Raw genomic sequence first — 16,708 nt, forward strand, 5'->3', positions numbered from 1 at the left:
ACCACTTGGGGCTATCTTTCCCTCAGCCCACTGAGTAGCTATGTTGACCCCACGGGATGCCATGACACCCAGATCTTTTACATCATGGCATGGGCTACAGCCTAGCCTTCCATTTTCAGCATGCAGCCATTCATTTTTCTCCTTGCACTGTTTATACTGTTCTTCTTTCCATACATTAGGGTAAGCAGTAGGAGGGCTAGCAGCATCGCCTGTTCTTTCTTCTGAGTAGGGAGAGGGACCTGCTGCTTCTTGTTGAGTCTCCTCTTCCTCCCTCTGGCCTTCAACTGTTTTAAATTAGAATAACATTTACAACTAAATTCATCAAAAGACAGTCAAACAGTCTCTGTCTTTGAATTGTCAGAACAGTGGGCAGATACATTAATGAACAGATTATTAGTAAAATAAAATATCTCAAAATGTATCCTACAATGTGTAGGATACATACAAAATGTTGTACTGTATGCACACAGACTGTGTTCTGAGTAAGCCACTGTCTAGTTTGCTAGTAAGCTAACTTCATGTCCATTCTCTGGTAAGTTAGCATCATCACCTGTGTTTGCATCTGAGGGTGGGTTTTCATTTTGCAGAGGTTCTGCCTCCCCCCTCTGGCCCTCAATTTGCTCTCTCCTTCTAACTTTAGCCACATTATCTGCTTCTTTATCTCTCTCCTTTCTCTTAAACATTTGACTTATTGTTCGTTGCATGTTTCTTCTCCTCAGGCCCGTCACTACCGCCTGTGACGTCATTCTACTGCGCTGTGTTTACTACCGCAGCAGATTAATGTGTGTATCTTAAACTGCGAAGACAATTGTAATCTTCTTGCACTTGAATAGCATTAAGGTTGATGCAGGCTTACTAGTCAGCTATATCATATATAACATTTTATATGAAAACACCCGCTAGCATGCTAATTTCACACGTAATTCGCTCTGAGAATGAGAGCTTTATTGAATTGGTATGATTGTATACACGGCATGACTTTTCATACACCTAAACCAGTAGTAAGGCACATGACATGGGCATGAACATCACCGTAGGACCGGAACACCTAATCTTACAAGACTGTTAAAATAACGCACAGCAGACAGGAAACAGAACTAAATTATTATTCGGCTCATAATTCATAAAAATAAAAAAATGGCGCAGTCCCCCAAAAAATAAAAAAGTGGCGCAGTCCCACTCTTACATTTAACTTCATTTCTACTGGATAGAGACAGTGGAGAGAGACAGTAACGAGGAGAGTAAGGAGGAGAGGGCATATCAGCTCTTTATTGGCTGGATTCGAATGCCAATATGGGCAGATGTGCACTGTAGGCCGTGGTGCGAGACCACTGGACCATCCAAGGCCACACAGAGGTGGTTTTAATCACATTATCACATGATTATTTAATCACATTAACAGGGCTGTATGGCTGCTCCAACCCATTAACATGGGCTGTATGGCTGCTCCAACCCATTAACATGGGCTGTATGGCTGCTCCAACCCATTAACATGGGCTGTATGGCTGCTCCAACCCATTAACATGGCAGCCGAAATGAAACTCACACGAGCCGCTGAGGTTGACGCAGCCAGTGAAATCGAGCCCTTAGTGTCAGTTTTTGACGCCCCTTCTCTCTGGGCAAGAAGAAGAAACAAACCTCAGTGTTTCAGTGGCGTTTTTCAGGTTGGCTATGAGGCTGTTCCACTGTTGCATCTTTGGTTGTGTTGCGACAGGTACTGGGGCCTCGCATGGCTCCGGGGAAGCCAGGACCTCTGTCAGGGCCTGGGCTGGTTCTGTCAGGACCTGGGGTGGGTCTGTCAGGACCTGGGTGGGTGGATCTGTCAGGACCTGGGATGGGTCTGTCAGGGCCTGGGTGGGTGGATCTGTCAGGACCTGGGGTGTGTCTGTCAGGACCTGGGTGAGTGGGTCTGTCAGGACCTGGGATGGGTCTGTCAGGGCCTGGGTGGGTGGATCTGTCAGGACCTGGGGTGTGTCTGTCAGGACCTGGGTGGGTGAGTCTGTCAGGACCTGGGTGAGTGGGTCTGTTAGGGCCTGGGCTGGGTGTGTCAGGGCCTGGGTGGGTGGGTTTGTCAGGACCTCCTGGTGACAGTGCATGCTCTTTATGGCTGCTCTCATCCGGTGGGCCAGGGTCTCCTCGGCAGCCTGCATCCTGTCCTCCAGAGTCACCTCAGAGCCCTCCGGCCTAACATGACACACACACACACCCACACTATTAATGGGGAGCCAGTTAAGTGCTCTCAGCAACTATTGGGGAACTAGGTTGAGATTGAGAACGACAAATCTCTCTATCATATAGAAACGAAATGCCACGGGTCCCCTGACGTGTTAGGAGGTCATTAGGATGTCTGGTGTGTGTGGTGCTGGAAGCCTCATCGCTCACCCCAGGCTGTGAGTGACCTCCCCAGCGCCGGCGGGCACAGCCCCCCGGCAGAGCTCCTTCAGCAGGTCTAGGTGGTGCAGGTTGCTGGTGCCCATCCCCGTGTTCAGGATCTCGGCGTGGACGTTGTACTCGTAAATGGACATCTTCAGGCCTGGCAGACGGGTGGTTCTCACCTACAGACATGCCACACAAGGGTTAGGCTAGGAGTTCAGTTGACTTTGAAATGAAGTAGAGATAACTCTGGGTTATCAAGTTGCTATAGTGCTAAGTGTAATGTAAAGCCTACCATGGGATCAACAAAGACGGTGTTTCCCAGACACAGAACGACCTTGGCTTGGTGATGCAGGCCTTTGATCTTCTGACTGAGGAGAGATGGTGAGCCCAGAGTGGGTAAGTTACACCCTTGGAATGTCATTGTATGATGTTCTTCTACAGCAGGGGTAGCCAACACGGTGCCCGCGGGCACCTGGTCGCCCACAAGGCCAACGCTGAAGAATATAACAATGTTTGCGCGACTGTGCAGGCGCAATGCGAGAGAGTTTTTGCAGGGTGAGATGTCTGCAGATGAAAGTAAGCAAGTTGAAAGGTTAGCAAATATAATTGCTGAGTGTTCTGACAGAGAACGTTGGTTCAAATTGGTCGTTATTATTGTGACTAGAAAGTGTCTGATTATAGTTCCATGGTGTGAATAGTGTCAAAGAACTAGCAAGCTAGCTAGCTGGTCTGCTCATCTCCGTCTCTTTTGTACATAGATTTGCGAATCGTGATACTCGAGTCCTGTGACTGTACTGACCTTGGGGTTCCAGTCCACCTCAGCGTCGACGGGCTTGGCCCGGCACACAACCATCTCCACGGCCTGGGGAGGCAGGCTGTGGAACTGAGCAGGCAGCTGCAGCAGCTGGTGGGCCTTCGTCTCCTGCTCGCGCCCCTCGTCCAGGAACGCCACCGTCACGCTGGAGAACAGACACCCGGCCGCCTCTGGCACCGAGGTCACCCGCACTCTGACAGAGACGAACGTCAGAGCGGGGAGACGGTTAAGTCTCTCAGAGGAGCCGCCTCTTTGTTGTCTAAGCACAGAAACACACTCAAACGGGACTTCTCTCTGAGTCACCCGATTGTTGACATTGAGAACATCGTTTCATAGCTGAAATTTGTTCATTTGTATTCATGTTGGGTTTGGTGGGGGGGGGGGGGGTTCTGACCTATGATAGGCTTCTTCTTCTTGTACTCCATAGAGGCCTCCCTCTAGCACCTCCTTGGCATACAGCTTCTCCTTGGCGTAGTGAGAGACCATCTCTGCAGCCAGGCTCTCATAACAGTCGTCTTTGTTGCTCACAATGCGGCCATAGAGGGAAGCGGTCTTGATGTGCAAGGGCAAAACCTTGGATGACAAATAGGTAAAAAAGGGAAATATTGCGAGTGTACATACACAGATAAGCATGTTACAGTTAGAGGTTCATCTCATTGTGGAAGATAGACAAGCACCCACTACCACCCAAATAATATACTCTGAATGACATTTGGACCATAGTCAAAAATGTGGTGAATCATAAACTATGATTCACCACTATAGTTCCTGAGTCTTGATGAAGTGGGCGGTCCTGTTTAGGGCTGATGCTGTGTCGATAAGGACAAACACTACTGTCCCTGCAACAGAAAGAAAGTAATTAAGCATTACAGAATTCAGTTCCACTTCACCTTTCTTCAGACGCATACCTACGAGCAAAATAGCCAAATCCAGGGTTCAGCTAATTACAGTTGCATCTTAGCAGATTATTAATGTCAAATCAAGTACATTTTAGGTCAATCCGTCCATATTCTAAACACTGACTTGCAGAAGCCGAAGCTCTTGAGGTAGCTGCAGAAGGGCCTGTCAGTCTTCTGCTCCTCCTGGGCCTGCAGGACCCCCTGGGCGAAGTGGAGCAGCTCGGGGGGCAGCGATGCCTCGGTGCGCTTCAGGTAGCGCATGACCCCGATGACGTGACGGGCGTTCCTCTCAGACAGCAGGAGGACTGACTTCAGGGGGTGGGATGCACCCTTCTTGTCCTGTTGAAGAAAAGCCTTTGGTGAGTCCAGACAGCAATCTTGAGGTTGAGAAAGCATACCCAATACAATCATGGTGCTGGGAAATGGGGCACATTTCTCAGACGTTTGCAAAGCAACAGGTATAATACGCAAATTAAAAGACCTGTGAACTGGGGGGGCGCTAGTGAGTAGTGGATGGAGTAGACGTGCTTTCGAGAGCTCCTCTCCGTTCTGCCCTTATCTATGATGGGCCGTATCAACACGATCAAGATGGTATCGCCCCCTAGATTTTTTCTATTTATTTCAGAATCTCCCAATCTTCCTCACTTCAGCATTTTTTAAGAAGTTGGACTCCATTATCTTTCCATTTGTTTGGGGATATAAAGCTCATCGCATATCGAAAGCACATCTGCAAAAGTCCAAAACTGAGGGAGGATTAGGCCTTCCTGTATTTCGTAACTATTTCTGGGCAGCCAACGCTAGGGCTTTGTCTTACTGGCAATGGGGTTTCCCAGGTGAGGCCCATCTGTATCCACTGACCATCTGAGCGAAGCCTGGTCCTTAATATCGAGGTGACTGACGACAAACAAGGTTTAGCTAGAATCCAATCTTGATCAATTAATGTCAGGTACAAATTGATCCAATTCAAAGTCATCCATAGACTCCACTATTCAAAGACATTACACCGAATTTATCCATCGGTTTCTCCACTGTGTGACAGATGCAAAAATGCAGATGGGTCTCTAGCGCATCTTTTCTGTCTCGGTCCTCATTTGCAAAAAATCTGGTGGTTTTCCAGGGTCTATGGAAGGGACATTCCCCCTGATCCTGAACTGGCACTCTTTGGATGTTCAGAGACTGCTTCCAACTATACGGCTGAGGAACGGTCGGAATGAATGACTGGTATTGTTGCTGCTAAGAAAATTATTCTATTGGATTGGAAATCACCTCCACCTCCCTGCTTCCAGAAATGGCTCTACGGATTAATCAGTATCATGCAGATGGAGAGAATACGCTTCTACAACTCTAAAGTTCCCAATAGATATTTGAACATATGGGGTCCAATTATTGACTCTCAAAGTGTATTCAAATGTTTGATTATATCCTGTAGTGATGCAAGCCTGTACACTTTTTTATTTTTACTTTTACATTTTACTCTTTACTTGTACCCTTGTAATACCTGACGATGTTGCATTTTGGGAATTGCTTTGAACCAAATCATACTAGACATGTATGCCTGGCAGTTTGTTGTTTGTTAGTTCGTTTGTTTGTTTGTCTTGTGTATAAAATAAAATTAAAAAATGACCTGTGAACTCAGTATGCTTGTGAAAGGAGTGGATGGTAGCTGGTCTGTCCTACCTTGTCAGAGAGGTTCTGGAAGTTGTCAGACATGCAGAACAGACGGCTGCCAAACAGTTTAGGGGAGCTTGGGAAGCCGTAATGCACGACACACGTAGCATCCCTGATGCCCAGGGCCTTCAGACACTCATTGGTGGTGACTGGAATACAGGGGAAATACAGGGAGACATTTGTTGAATGTTATCAATAATATGAAATTGACAAGATTTAAATGTCAAATAATTAATTGATTTAATTTACCCAGAATGACATGAGTGCCAAGTCCAATGTCCTTCCTCCACTGCTCAATCACAAAGTCAAACTGGTATGTTAAACCCTCATGAGCTTTCAGGGAGAATGCAGATGTGCTGGTCACACCCTGAATGACAGATACAAGGAGGGAAGATCAAATAGATGTAGTTAAAAACATGTATTAATGTTTGGTGACAGTGTTATGTAGGAGAAATTGTCCAAAAGAGTTATTCTGTGATATTGTTATTATTTTATACTACAGTTGTATGAGTCGAGAAATGTGTTGACCAAATGTGACAATATGAAAAATCCAATAAAATACAGATTATATAAAAATAAAAAAAACATGTATTAATTAATGACCAATTATTATTTATGTATTTATTATACTTCTACAGTACTTTTTCTCCAAGATAGTGATTTATATTTTGCATGACAAGATACACGTTTACAAAGGTAAATGCTAAACTAAAATGGCACAAACTAATTGTTACAATATTCAGGAGACGTGTAGACATCGGCACAGTGAGCAGACATACGAAATGGCACAACAATCACTGGTCAAATGGCTAAAAAAAATGCCTTTTCAATGGTAGGCATAACAAAGCCATAACTAGGCAACTGGTGATACATCAATAACAACAATGGTCTTTTGGTTCTTCCACTACCCCTGCAAAAGACAGTCTCCCAATATAAGGTTGCAAAAATGAAAAAACCCTCTTCACACAGGAGAGTGTTGTACCTTAAAGACATGCTCGACATCCTCTGCAGAGTTAGCGATAATGAGGGTCTTCTGGACCACCTCAGGGTTGAAGTCTAACGAACCAAGCAGCACTGAGATCTTTGTGCATTCCAGACACAACAGGATCATCTGTGGGGAGAAAGATGAGGGAAACATAATCTCAAGTGATTGAAGACTGTAAGATTTAACCAGGAATAGCAGATTTTTGGGGGGATCTGTACACCAATTGATTATGCCAAATAAAGTCTGTTTATGACAACACTAGGACACATGGGGTTTGATAGTTGTACCCAACTGTCTTGTGGAGACCCTCTACCCCCATAACCCTTTGATACCAGGACCCAGTTTGCCTTGCATGAAATGAAACTGTGATTAGGACTTCCCAAGGGATAACATGTCTGTCTTTTTTGTACAGATATAGGCAGTTAATACCCACATGTGTTTTAATTCAGCCTTTGAGCCACAAAAACATTATTTTACACGAAGGCCTAAGCATAAATGTGTGATTTATAGTCCTTAACACCCGATGTTGCGCATAGGCAACATTAGCATTTCAAGTGGTTATACCTTTGACAAAACATTTAACACTAGAACAGCCGTGAGGTGTTAAACAGCACCAGTGAGTACAAAAAAAATTCTACCTTTGCACTCGATCACATTTCAGGACCCTCCTTTCATGACTTTTCCTAGATATGTGCGTTCTACCACCCAGCATTTTTACATTTTCAAAAGCGAGTTAGTATAAAGCGTTTTAGCAGTATTTCTGTGTGTGTCTGTGTATTTGTGGCTGCCATCTTTTTCTCCAAGCCTGCAATTCTCTTTTATATCAGCAGAGGTAGCAAGGGGGCACACACTGTGCTCAAATTCAGGCTTCAGTGCTGAATGAGACACAGTGCATAAGACTGATATTTGTGTTTATATATAGGCTACAATAACAATCAAAATAAGATATGTATATGTGCAGACAGTTATGAAAATGATAAACTGTACAGTATGTCTCCCAATCAATGTTCGTTCAGACAATACAACCAAAGGCGTAAAAATACTGATGTTCTCATAATGTAATTATAGATATAGCTAAATTAGACTGTAGACTGCTATGGAGGTATATTGAAACCAATATATAGATTATATATATAGATTATATATACAACCTGATTGGATTAAATAAGATTCTGTTGTGATTGTGTTGACATTGTTGTGATTGCAAAATAAATCTTGGTTATGTAATGTGTAAAGAACATGATGACACGAATGCCTATTATGATGATATGCAAAAGGGACAATCTGTGTCTATGAATCTTGAACAATCACCGGTTGAATATGCTAATATAGGAACAGTGCCTAAAACCCCACTTCAAAAGGTTGTTATTCAAAGGCAGCATCCAAAGCCTACTAACACATTGCACAGTAAAAGAGAACATGATCAAATGTCAACAATGAATAATCAGTCAACAATGGATAATCTTATCAATCAAGACACCATGTCCAATGTAGAGCAAAAACATGACATCGCTGATATCCTTCTTACTCAGCAGAAACTTGCTTGAGAGCCGTGTTTGAAACCCGCTAGGCTCCCCTTGGGAGGTGTGGGGGATGGAAATCCTTTGTTTGGCTGATTACCTTCCCCCAAGATTACCATCCCCCATGCTTCAACCATTACATCAAGTGAATGGAACTGACTTTAGAAACGAGTTATTCTGGTTTATTTACGAGGACCACAGGAAAGGCCAAGGATTTCCACTTACACATGTGTGAGGAAACGTAACAGCGTTTTGTTACAGAACTGTTCGCAAATGTTCCATTTGTTCATTTGCTTTATTGAGGTGACTCTGCGAAATGACAATAACTAAACAAGTCCTGACAACAAAAATATATGTATAATATTGTATATAATGTTTTTTCTGTATATCACTGTAGACCACAGTCTCACTCACATATACACAACACAACACTGTTGTGTATAATACAGTTTTCTCAGTCGCTTTGGTGCATTTCTCACATCACTATTAACATTTGCACAACAGTTGTCAGTGTCATCAAAATGAAAAGTCCTGACACCATTGTTTATGAACAAGATAGTCAAATGGCTTTGTCATGTTTTCATTATGACAGTTCACTCTGTAAGTGTTTTCCAATGCAAAAAAGTCAGATCTTGGTGACACTACCTGAAAATGCTCAAGACAGTACTATACACTATTTGCACGGCCATATGAAATCTACAGTGGGTTACACATTACTGTATTTAGTGAGGTAAATAAGTACAAGACGCTGAATAGTTATGTTTCACATTTTTACTGCATATGCTCTTTGCAATTCAAATGTGTTCACAGCATTGTGCAAAAGAAAAATACAAACTTATTTACAACAAACATAAGAAACACCCTTTGGGTATAGCTGTGCACAACTGTAAACAATATTGCAGTACTTATTGGACATACAACATACACAGTACTGTAAATTATTCATTCGCATCCAGACGTTCCTGTCTGTCTGGCCACATATTTTCATCAACATCACAGCGAATATCATCCCTGGCAATGCAGCGAGGAAAGTACCTCCTTGAGTGGCGAATCCACCCTCTGCAGGACTGTGCTGTGATGTCATCACATGCAGCATCCATGGCCGCTAGCAAGGCCATTTAGACCCCTCTCATTCTCAGGGATTATGTCCCTGTAAAGAGTGTCTTAAAAAGTCAGCAGATGTTGTGTGTTGTATGGACCAAGACAGGGTATATGGGTGAGGACGCCGTTTTCTGAGACGGCTGCACACATGGTAATATTCCCTCCTCGTTGGCCTGGGACATCAGTGGCTCTCTGTCCAATCCGATTTCTGCCACGCCTTCTACCTTTTGCCAGATTGAAACTCACCTCATCAAGATATATGAATGTGTGCAGCGGTTCCCTGGCGTCCAGCTCCAGTACATGCTTTATCCCAGAATAGAGAGAGAGAGAAACTATAACAACTTTTCCTGTGTAACATAATGCATTTTGGACAACATATTGTACAGTATGAACTGTCATGTAACCAGTTTACAGCACTGAACATTAGAGTATGCATAGAACACATAAATGTTTTACCTGTACATACTGGTGACGGATCTCCTTCACTCTGTCACTGTTCCGTTCAAATGGCACATTATACAGTTGTTTCATGCTCATTTCATTTCTCCTAAGCACTCTGTCAATTGTAGAGATTGAAACAGATTCAATATTGCCAAAGATATTGTCATCCTCTATAACAGCGCTCTGGAATCTGCAATCACCATTGCACAAATGGCTTCCTCTTGTTGCGGAGTAAAAATGGGCCCTCTTCCACCTCTGTGAGGTTGTCTTGCAATCCTATGTGGTGCAGAGTAAAATTAGAGTAATGTACAGTAAACATGAGATATACTGCTTTAACCCATATTACTGTAATGTACAATAACAGTGCTTCCCACTTGTAAAATGCTGCAGTACAGTACCATACTGTAAATATGGCAAATATTTACTGTAACACTACTTTACACTACAATACAGTAAATATGTGCTGCAGTTAATCTGTAAATCTAAATGTAAAATGTAAAAAGTGACTACAAGTTCTTGTCCCACTGTAAGCTTCATGTATGACACAATGACAGTAGTGCAGTGCAGATAGTTTAGTGCTGAATTACTGTCCAATATACACACCTGTTCTCCCGACAAATGTTATGAATTAAAGTGAAAACGCAGGGTGCGTTCGTAAATTCGCTATGAGAGCGCCGGAGCGCACACCGGGTTCAACGTCATAAAGGGACCAGGTAATTTGATTGGACAAGAGGCATTCCATGGGTGCTGACCAGATTTCCAGGGCGAATTTACGAACGCATGTTAGCGAATTCGACGACGAAAATCGTCAGAGGAGATATACGGGTTATTTTGATAAACTGGACACATTTTGGGAATATATATTGGTACTTTCTCACCTGAAAACATATTAAAACTTCATAAAATGACATGGTAACACTTGTAAAGGCAAAATTACAGCTTTTTTTTTTTTTTTTTTAATGGAGGATTCAAATCGCCTTCTGCTTGCCGGTGCGAAATGCATTCTGGGAAAAAGGAGTGGGAGCCTGGCAGACGGCCTTGTGTGACATCGCCCTCCAGCGATCTTTGTGCGTCAGTACACTCTTCTCTATGTTAAACTATCATAGTGCTGAAAAACACCTCATCGCGATTGAATAAGGTCGCGATCCGCCGCGTTCGTAGTGTTAAATAATAAAAAATGTATACGGGCAACTCTATGAGCATTTTGCATCCATTGAATTTCACAAACGCACTCTTTTGTGTTTACAGACTTGCGATGTCCACCATTTTTCAGAGAAAACTTGATGTAATCATAACAATCGGCCACAAAAAGGTGGTAGAACATTTTATTAGGATCTCTTGCTCAAGAAAATAATTTACTTTTGTGAATTGATCGTGTACAGACATGTCATCAAGTGTTTAAAGTAGGGCTGTCAATGTTAACGTGTTAACACTCCCGATTAATCCGTAAACTTTAGAAAAATGTAACGCAAATTAATCATACTTCATATTACCAAATTCTACTAAGATGCGTAGCATCGATCCTGCTACCTCGCGCATGCTAAGCGAGCGCTCTACCATTCCTCTCACAAGGCCAAAGTGATCTCAAGAGCAAAAGGTATACTTTAACCTGTGTCCTTCTTAGTTTATGTAGGAGCTATAAAAGAAAAAAAAAAATACTGTATTCTGTGATAGCAATTCGAGAATGAAAATAACAGTGATGGGTTTGAAGAAAAAAACTGTCTGAAAGCAAGAAGCAGACTTCTTCTAGTCTTCGGAGACTACGTCTCCGCTTGCTGGAGTACTAAAAGTCGGAACAGCGCCACAAAACAAACTAGTGGTCGAAGACATAAGAGTTTCAGAGTAACTCTTCCCGACTCCGGAGGTCCCTGGTTCGAGACCGGGCGGGAACAACGTTTTTTCCTTTCACCTCTGAGGCGGAGCAGTTACTTACGATAGGGCTTGAGTCAACCGACTAGAATTCAGGCGAGAACAGACGGGTGCAGTCTGAGGTTTGGCAGTTAAGTGCAATTCTGACTGCATAGCTTGAGACTCTTTTACTCTGCACATTTAAGAGATTCTAATCTTATTTAGAAATCATAAAAACTAAGAAATGTTATAATAAAGTAAAACAAATAACAGATTCCTCTAACTAGTATGCCATGCAGTTGTTTTTGTTTTATGCTTTATCTCCCCCAAAAAATACAAGTAAATACTAGTATTTTAAACATGTGATTAATCACAGCCTATTATTGTGATTAACTTGATTAAAATGTTTAATCGATTGACAGCATTAGTTTAAAGACAAGGTTGCCTATACAGGGTATATACAGGAATCTTGAGGTTAATTTCAATACCTTTCTAAGACTTTTTAAAGACCGTGTCAATATCCAGACCTCACCGCCACTTGGAGCTGTAACCGTTTACATCAGTGACACCTTTAACTTAACAGTTTTAGTTGTAATAGACACTAGACCACTATCATACAACACCATTTCCGGTTCATCATTGTTTTTTAATAGAACTAATAAATTCCCAAACTTTTACTAAAAGTTTTTAGGACTCAAACTCTTTGGACAGAGTCTAATTCAGAAAAATATCTACAAGATTCAAGACCTCATAAAATCGTGATAAGACTTAATACTTATTAAGGGTCTTGATTTTCCCAAAATTGATTTATCATATTTTAATACTTTTCAAGACACCGCGGATACCCTGCTATATGCAACCTCAAAGGTTAAGCTGACCTGGTGCACGTTGCCGTAAAGTGCTGCCTCCTCGGTCACTGTGATGATGATGCAGGGGTTGATCATGTGGTCTGCCAGGAGCCCCACCATCTGGCTGCTCCAGCGTTTGCCCACGGCGATGATCTGCCTGGGGCAGGAAGCCCGCTCGCTTCTGTCGGTCACCTTCTGGAAGTGCTGCAGAATGGTGGCCATCTGAGAAGGAACAATGCAGTCAGAGAACACTCATGGGGAGATGGTGTTGGCAAGGCTAGTTTACTTGTACAGCACATTTCAACAGGGGCAATTCAAATAACTTTTCATATAGCATAAAAAAATACAGAACAAGGAGGAAAATAAATAGATACACATTTAACTATATAATAAGACAATGAATAAAAAGATATAGATAAGTGTTATTACTGCAACTGTAATCAAGCACTGCTTTTTGGTTATCTGGTATTGCCTTCAGACATTTTGAACCTGCTGGTTATTTTAGGCTTCAGTCATAAGCATAAAATGCCCTTCAAAAGGTACATAGAACATAATTGAATTAATGATTATGTTAATTGTAGTTATTGATCAATAGGAAAAATATATCATATATAATGATAACGTTTTTTGGGCATATCGCCCTGCCCTAGTTGACAGACAGTCCTCCACTGCATCAGGCGGTTGTTCCTCTTTAACTTAGTGAACTCCATTCTAAACATCATAAAATCATGTCTCTCTCTCTCTCTCTCTCTCTCTCTCTCTGACCTCGTCTGGGGCCTGTGAGTAGAGCAGATCCACCTCGTCCAGCACCAAGTGACACAGCCGCAGGAACATAAAGCAGTGGAAGGCCATCAGACGCACCAGGCTGAAGGGAGTGGTCACAACCATCTGGCCTGGAGACAGAAGGGTTAGGGAATGAGGGAATGACATATTCAAATATCCAACAATATACTATACAGTCAATTGTTGGAATTAGGTATTTTTGCTCTAGACCCAGGGTGCCCAATCTTTTTTGAACCAAGATCTACTTTTCAAGTAGCCACACACACACACACACACACACACACACACACACACACACACACACACTTCCCAGCCTGCATAGTAAACGCACAGGGGTTAATTGCCTTGCCACATGCAAGCGCCCTCCTGACCTTCCTATTGCAAGCCGGCCTCTCTAACCTCTAGGCTACCTCTCTAACCTCTAGGCTACCGGCCTCTCTAACCTCTAGGCTACCGTCACCCCCACCGCCGCCCCCCCCCAATGTTGTAATTCAACCCCCCCCCCCCCAAAACAATTTCTATGACTTCAACTAGAGCAAGTCTAATAGAGCCCCCGAGACAGTAGGCTTACAGTTCTTCTGGATCTTGATCGTCTTGGCTTCGTCCTTCCCTAGTCCCACCAGTGCAATCATGGGGTGAAGGGACTGGGCAGTCTGGCATTCCTCCAGCCGGTCAAACACAGTCTGGGCCTTCTCCCACCCCGGGCACAGGATCACTGCTATGGGCTGGGGGGGGGGACACCAGACGACAACAACAACAACACATGGGTATCTTCACTCACCACTTGATCGTTTTACTATGGATTTGTAGTAGTCCAGAAAACCACATCTAAAAATCAGCCTTCTGATAGCATGGAAAGTACTGGAGTTGGAACAATATTGTTCTATTGTACATATTTTAGCTAGTTTTAGGCTAGTCTGTTAATAACACAGACACTCCTACATTGACACTATGGAGACAGGCTTGAGCTTCCATCCTCCAGTCTGGTGTGTGTGTGTGTGTGTGTGCGTGTGTGTGTGCTGGGCTCACCCCGGTGTGTGAGGAGAGGGTGCTGTAGCCTGAGGACAGCTGCATGTGAGCCAGTAACGGGGGGAGGTAGGTGAGGGGCTCGTCTGCGCTGCGGGAGATGAGGACCGTGTCACAGCCCCAGGCGACTGCTGGCCAGCAATAGCTTTCAGCCACCGACGGCCTAGTGAACTTCTGTCTCACTAGGATCTGGAGAGAACACATATGACACATTCTAATGCTTTGGTCCTCATGTCGGGATCCGATGTAATGATCTGACTTTTCTTTCGAAAAATGTGAATACATTTCCGCGTTGTTGAAAATCAATGACACACACGTCGCTAGTCAACTAACACAGCTTGTTTTGTGAGCCTGCTAACAATGTAAAGTAGTGTTATAGTTAACTAGATAGCAGTGGAAATTACTCACCGGCAATCCATTGCCTTGCAGTATTTTGGCTTGACTAGCGAGTTTGTGTTGTGATTCTCAACAACGTTGAAATGTAGTGTTTCAAAAGAAAAGTCCGAACACTTTGATTGGTTGCCGACATGCGGACCAATGATCAGACTGTGTCACATATATTATACACATTCGTCACCACAACATCTGACTTAGACAACTGACAATCAATGAATGTGATTTCACATCTTCCAGATCACATGTAGAAACCCTCATTCAATATTTTTATTAATATCAAATTGTTACAGCCGTAGTGTGTTGCAGGGCTTAAAGTGGGAAAAAATCCTGTGCCTGAAACTTTTTCTTGGGGAGGGGGGTCACAGTTTGAGATATTGGGAGAGCGGGTACAGAAGACAGCTTCTTGTCTCAATGTTTAAATGCATTAATACTATTTTATAGTCAATACAAAATATATGTCTCAATGTTAAAATGCATTAATACTGTTTTATACTCAATACAAAATAAAATAATATATTTAGATGTCTTTAAAAGAACAAACTGATTAAATCACTTAAGGCCAAACTGATTGCATCACTTATCAAGCCACTATCACTATAACAATAGATCAATAGATCTACATCAAGTAGAATACTGATGACTAGTGACCAGTCAAGACCATTGGACTCCAGGATATCTTTGAGCTCCTGCATGAGGGCTGACGAGTTGGCGATGTTTACTTTCCTGCTGACTAGGTGTTGTGTTGTTACTTTGGCCAGATCCTAAAAAAATCGAACAAGGACATTGAGGATTTTGTCCATGTTAAGATTAGTAGCTTTGTCGATATTAATTGAAAACGTTGCTTTTTTAAGCTTTTCACACAGCCGTTTTTTCAATTCCGGGACAAAGGCCATGTGTGTTTAAATAGCTGGCGTGCTGATTGGAAACGGACAGCTTTGTCAGTGCATTTTTGTCTTCTGATAGCTTCTTGCACAAATCGACGAGTGGCTGAGCCATTGTGAAAGACAGATCATGTTCAGCTATAAACGCGCACACTCGGATCTTTTGCTCGCAAACACGGTCGGCCATTGAAGATGAAGTGGTAGGCTACCTGTAGCCGTCGCTCCCGGCAAGGTTGTTGTATGAGCAAGGTTTAAGAAACTTGGCTTCCATTTTAATAGACTCTTACTAAAGTTAGCGAGATAGCGGGCTGCTAAAAGCGAACGTCTCTACAAGCTAAAGGCCAATACACACAGCGTGCAATTTTTGTTGCACCACAACATTCGATTTTGAAGTTTGAATGGAAGTCTATGAGAAAATCTCATCCCAACGCATACGGCCCCGATTTTAATCGCACCGCGAAAATTCGATTCCATTCGTGGATGAATGGGACAAAGCACACGGCGTGCAAGTTTTGTCGCACTGTCAAATTTTGCAAATTTTGTAAAAGTTTGTGGTGCGACGGATTATTGCATCACAATGGGACAATTGGGAAAACTTCAACTGGTCTATCTAAATTAATTGAGTCACTCATAACGGGGAGAGAGACCACTGGAGCTAGCATCAAAACACTAGTCTATTAGGGTACTGTACTGTTATAAACTGTTTAATAACAGCTTCCAATACAAACGGAACCAAATTAATTGTAACAGTTGTTTGTTTCTACCTGGCCCTGGCTAACAAACAAAGAGGTGGCTAGCTGGCTAGCTAACATTTCGGAGCTAGCATCAAAACACTAGTCTATTACGTTACTGTACTCTTATAAACTGTTTAATAACAGTTTCCAATACAAACGGAACCAAATTAATTGTAACAGTAGTTTGAAAAACATTAGTGTAACATACATAATACATACATGCAATTTCAAAGTACAAATATAGTGTTGTCAGGGCTTGACATTAAGCTTTTTCAGTGAATTTATCTATAACTTTGCATACCTGCATTCTTATGAATATGTTGTTTTTGTTTTTGATGAAATACGTGCTTTAGGGAGGGTATTAAGTTATTTAACATGATGGCATGTA

At 42.7% G+C, this 16,708-nt stretch overlaps 1 protein-coding gene across 1 annotated transcript; it reads right to left on the minus strand.

Moving 5' to 3' along the window:
• Positions 1 to 1,268: 1,268 nt before the first annotated feature.
• On the minus strand, positions 1,269 to 16,627 carry LOC308164335 (putative ATP-dependent RNA helicase TDRD12; the record flags this gene model as incomplete). The annotated part of the gene is made up of 16 exons (XM_080538450.1): positions 1,269 to 1,331; positions 1,986 to 2,184; positions 2,383 to 2,555; positions 2,669 to 2,744; positions 3,153 to 3,383; positions 3,585 to 3,763; positions 3,948 to 4,029; positions 4,214 to 4,428; positions 5,767 to 5,906; positions 6,007 to 6,124; positions 6,740 to 6,868; positions 12,531 to 12,722; positions 13,266 to 13,393; positions 13,855 to 14,008; positions 14,313 to 14,498; positions 16,622 to 16,627. The coding sequence occupies 16 exons, from the start codon at positions 16,625 to 16,627 to the stop codon at positions 1,269 to 1,271; spliced, it is 2,271 nt and encodes a 756-aa protein (XP_080394576.1).
• Between the last annotated feature and the right edge of the window lie 81 nt (positions 16,628 to 16,708).

Source organism: Nansenia antarctica (genome assembly GCF_963989245.1).
Source record: "Nansenia antarctica genome assembly, chromosome: 8".
NCBI lineage: Eukaryota > Metazoa > Chordata > Actinopteri > Argentiniformes > Microstomatidae > Nansenia > Nansenia antarctica.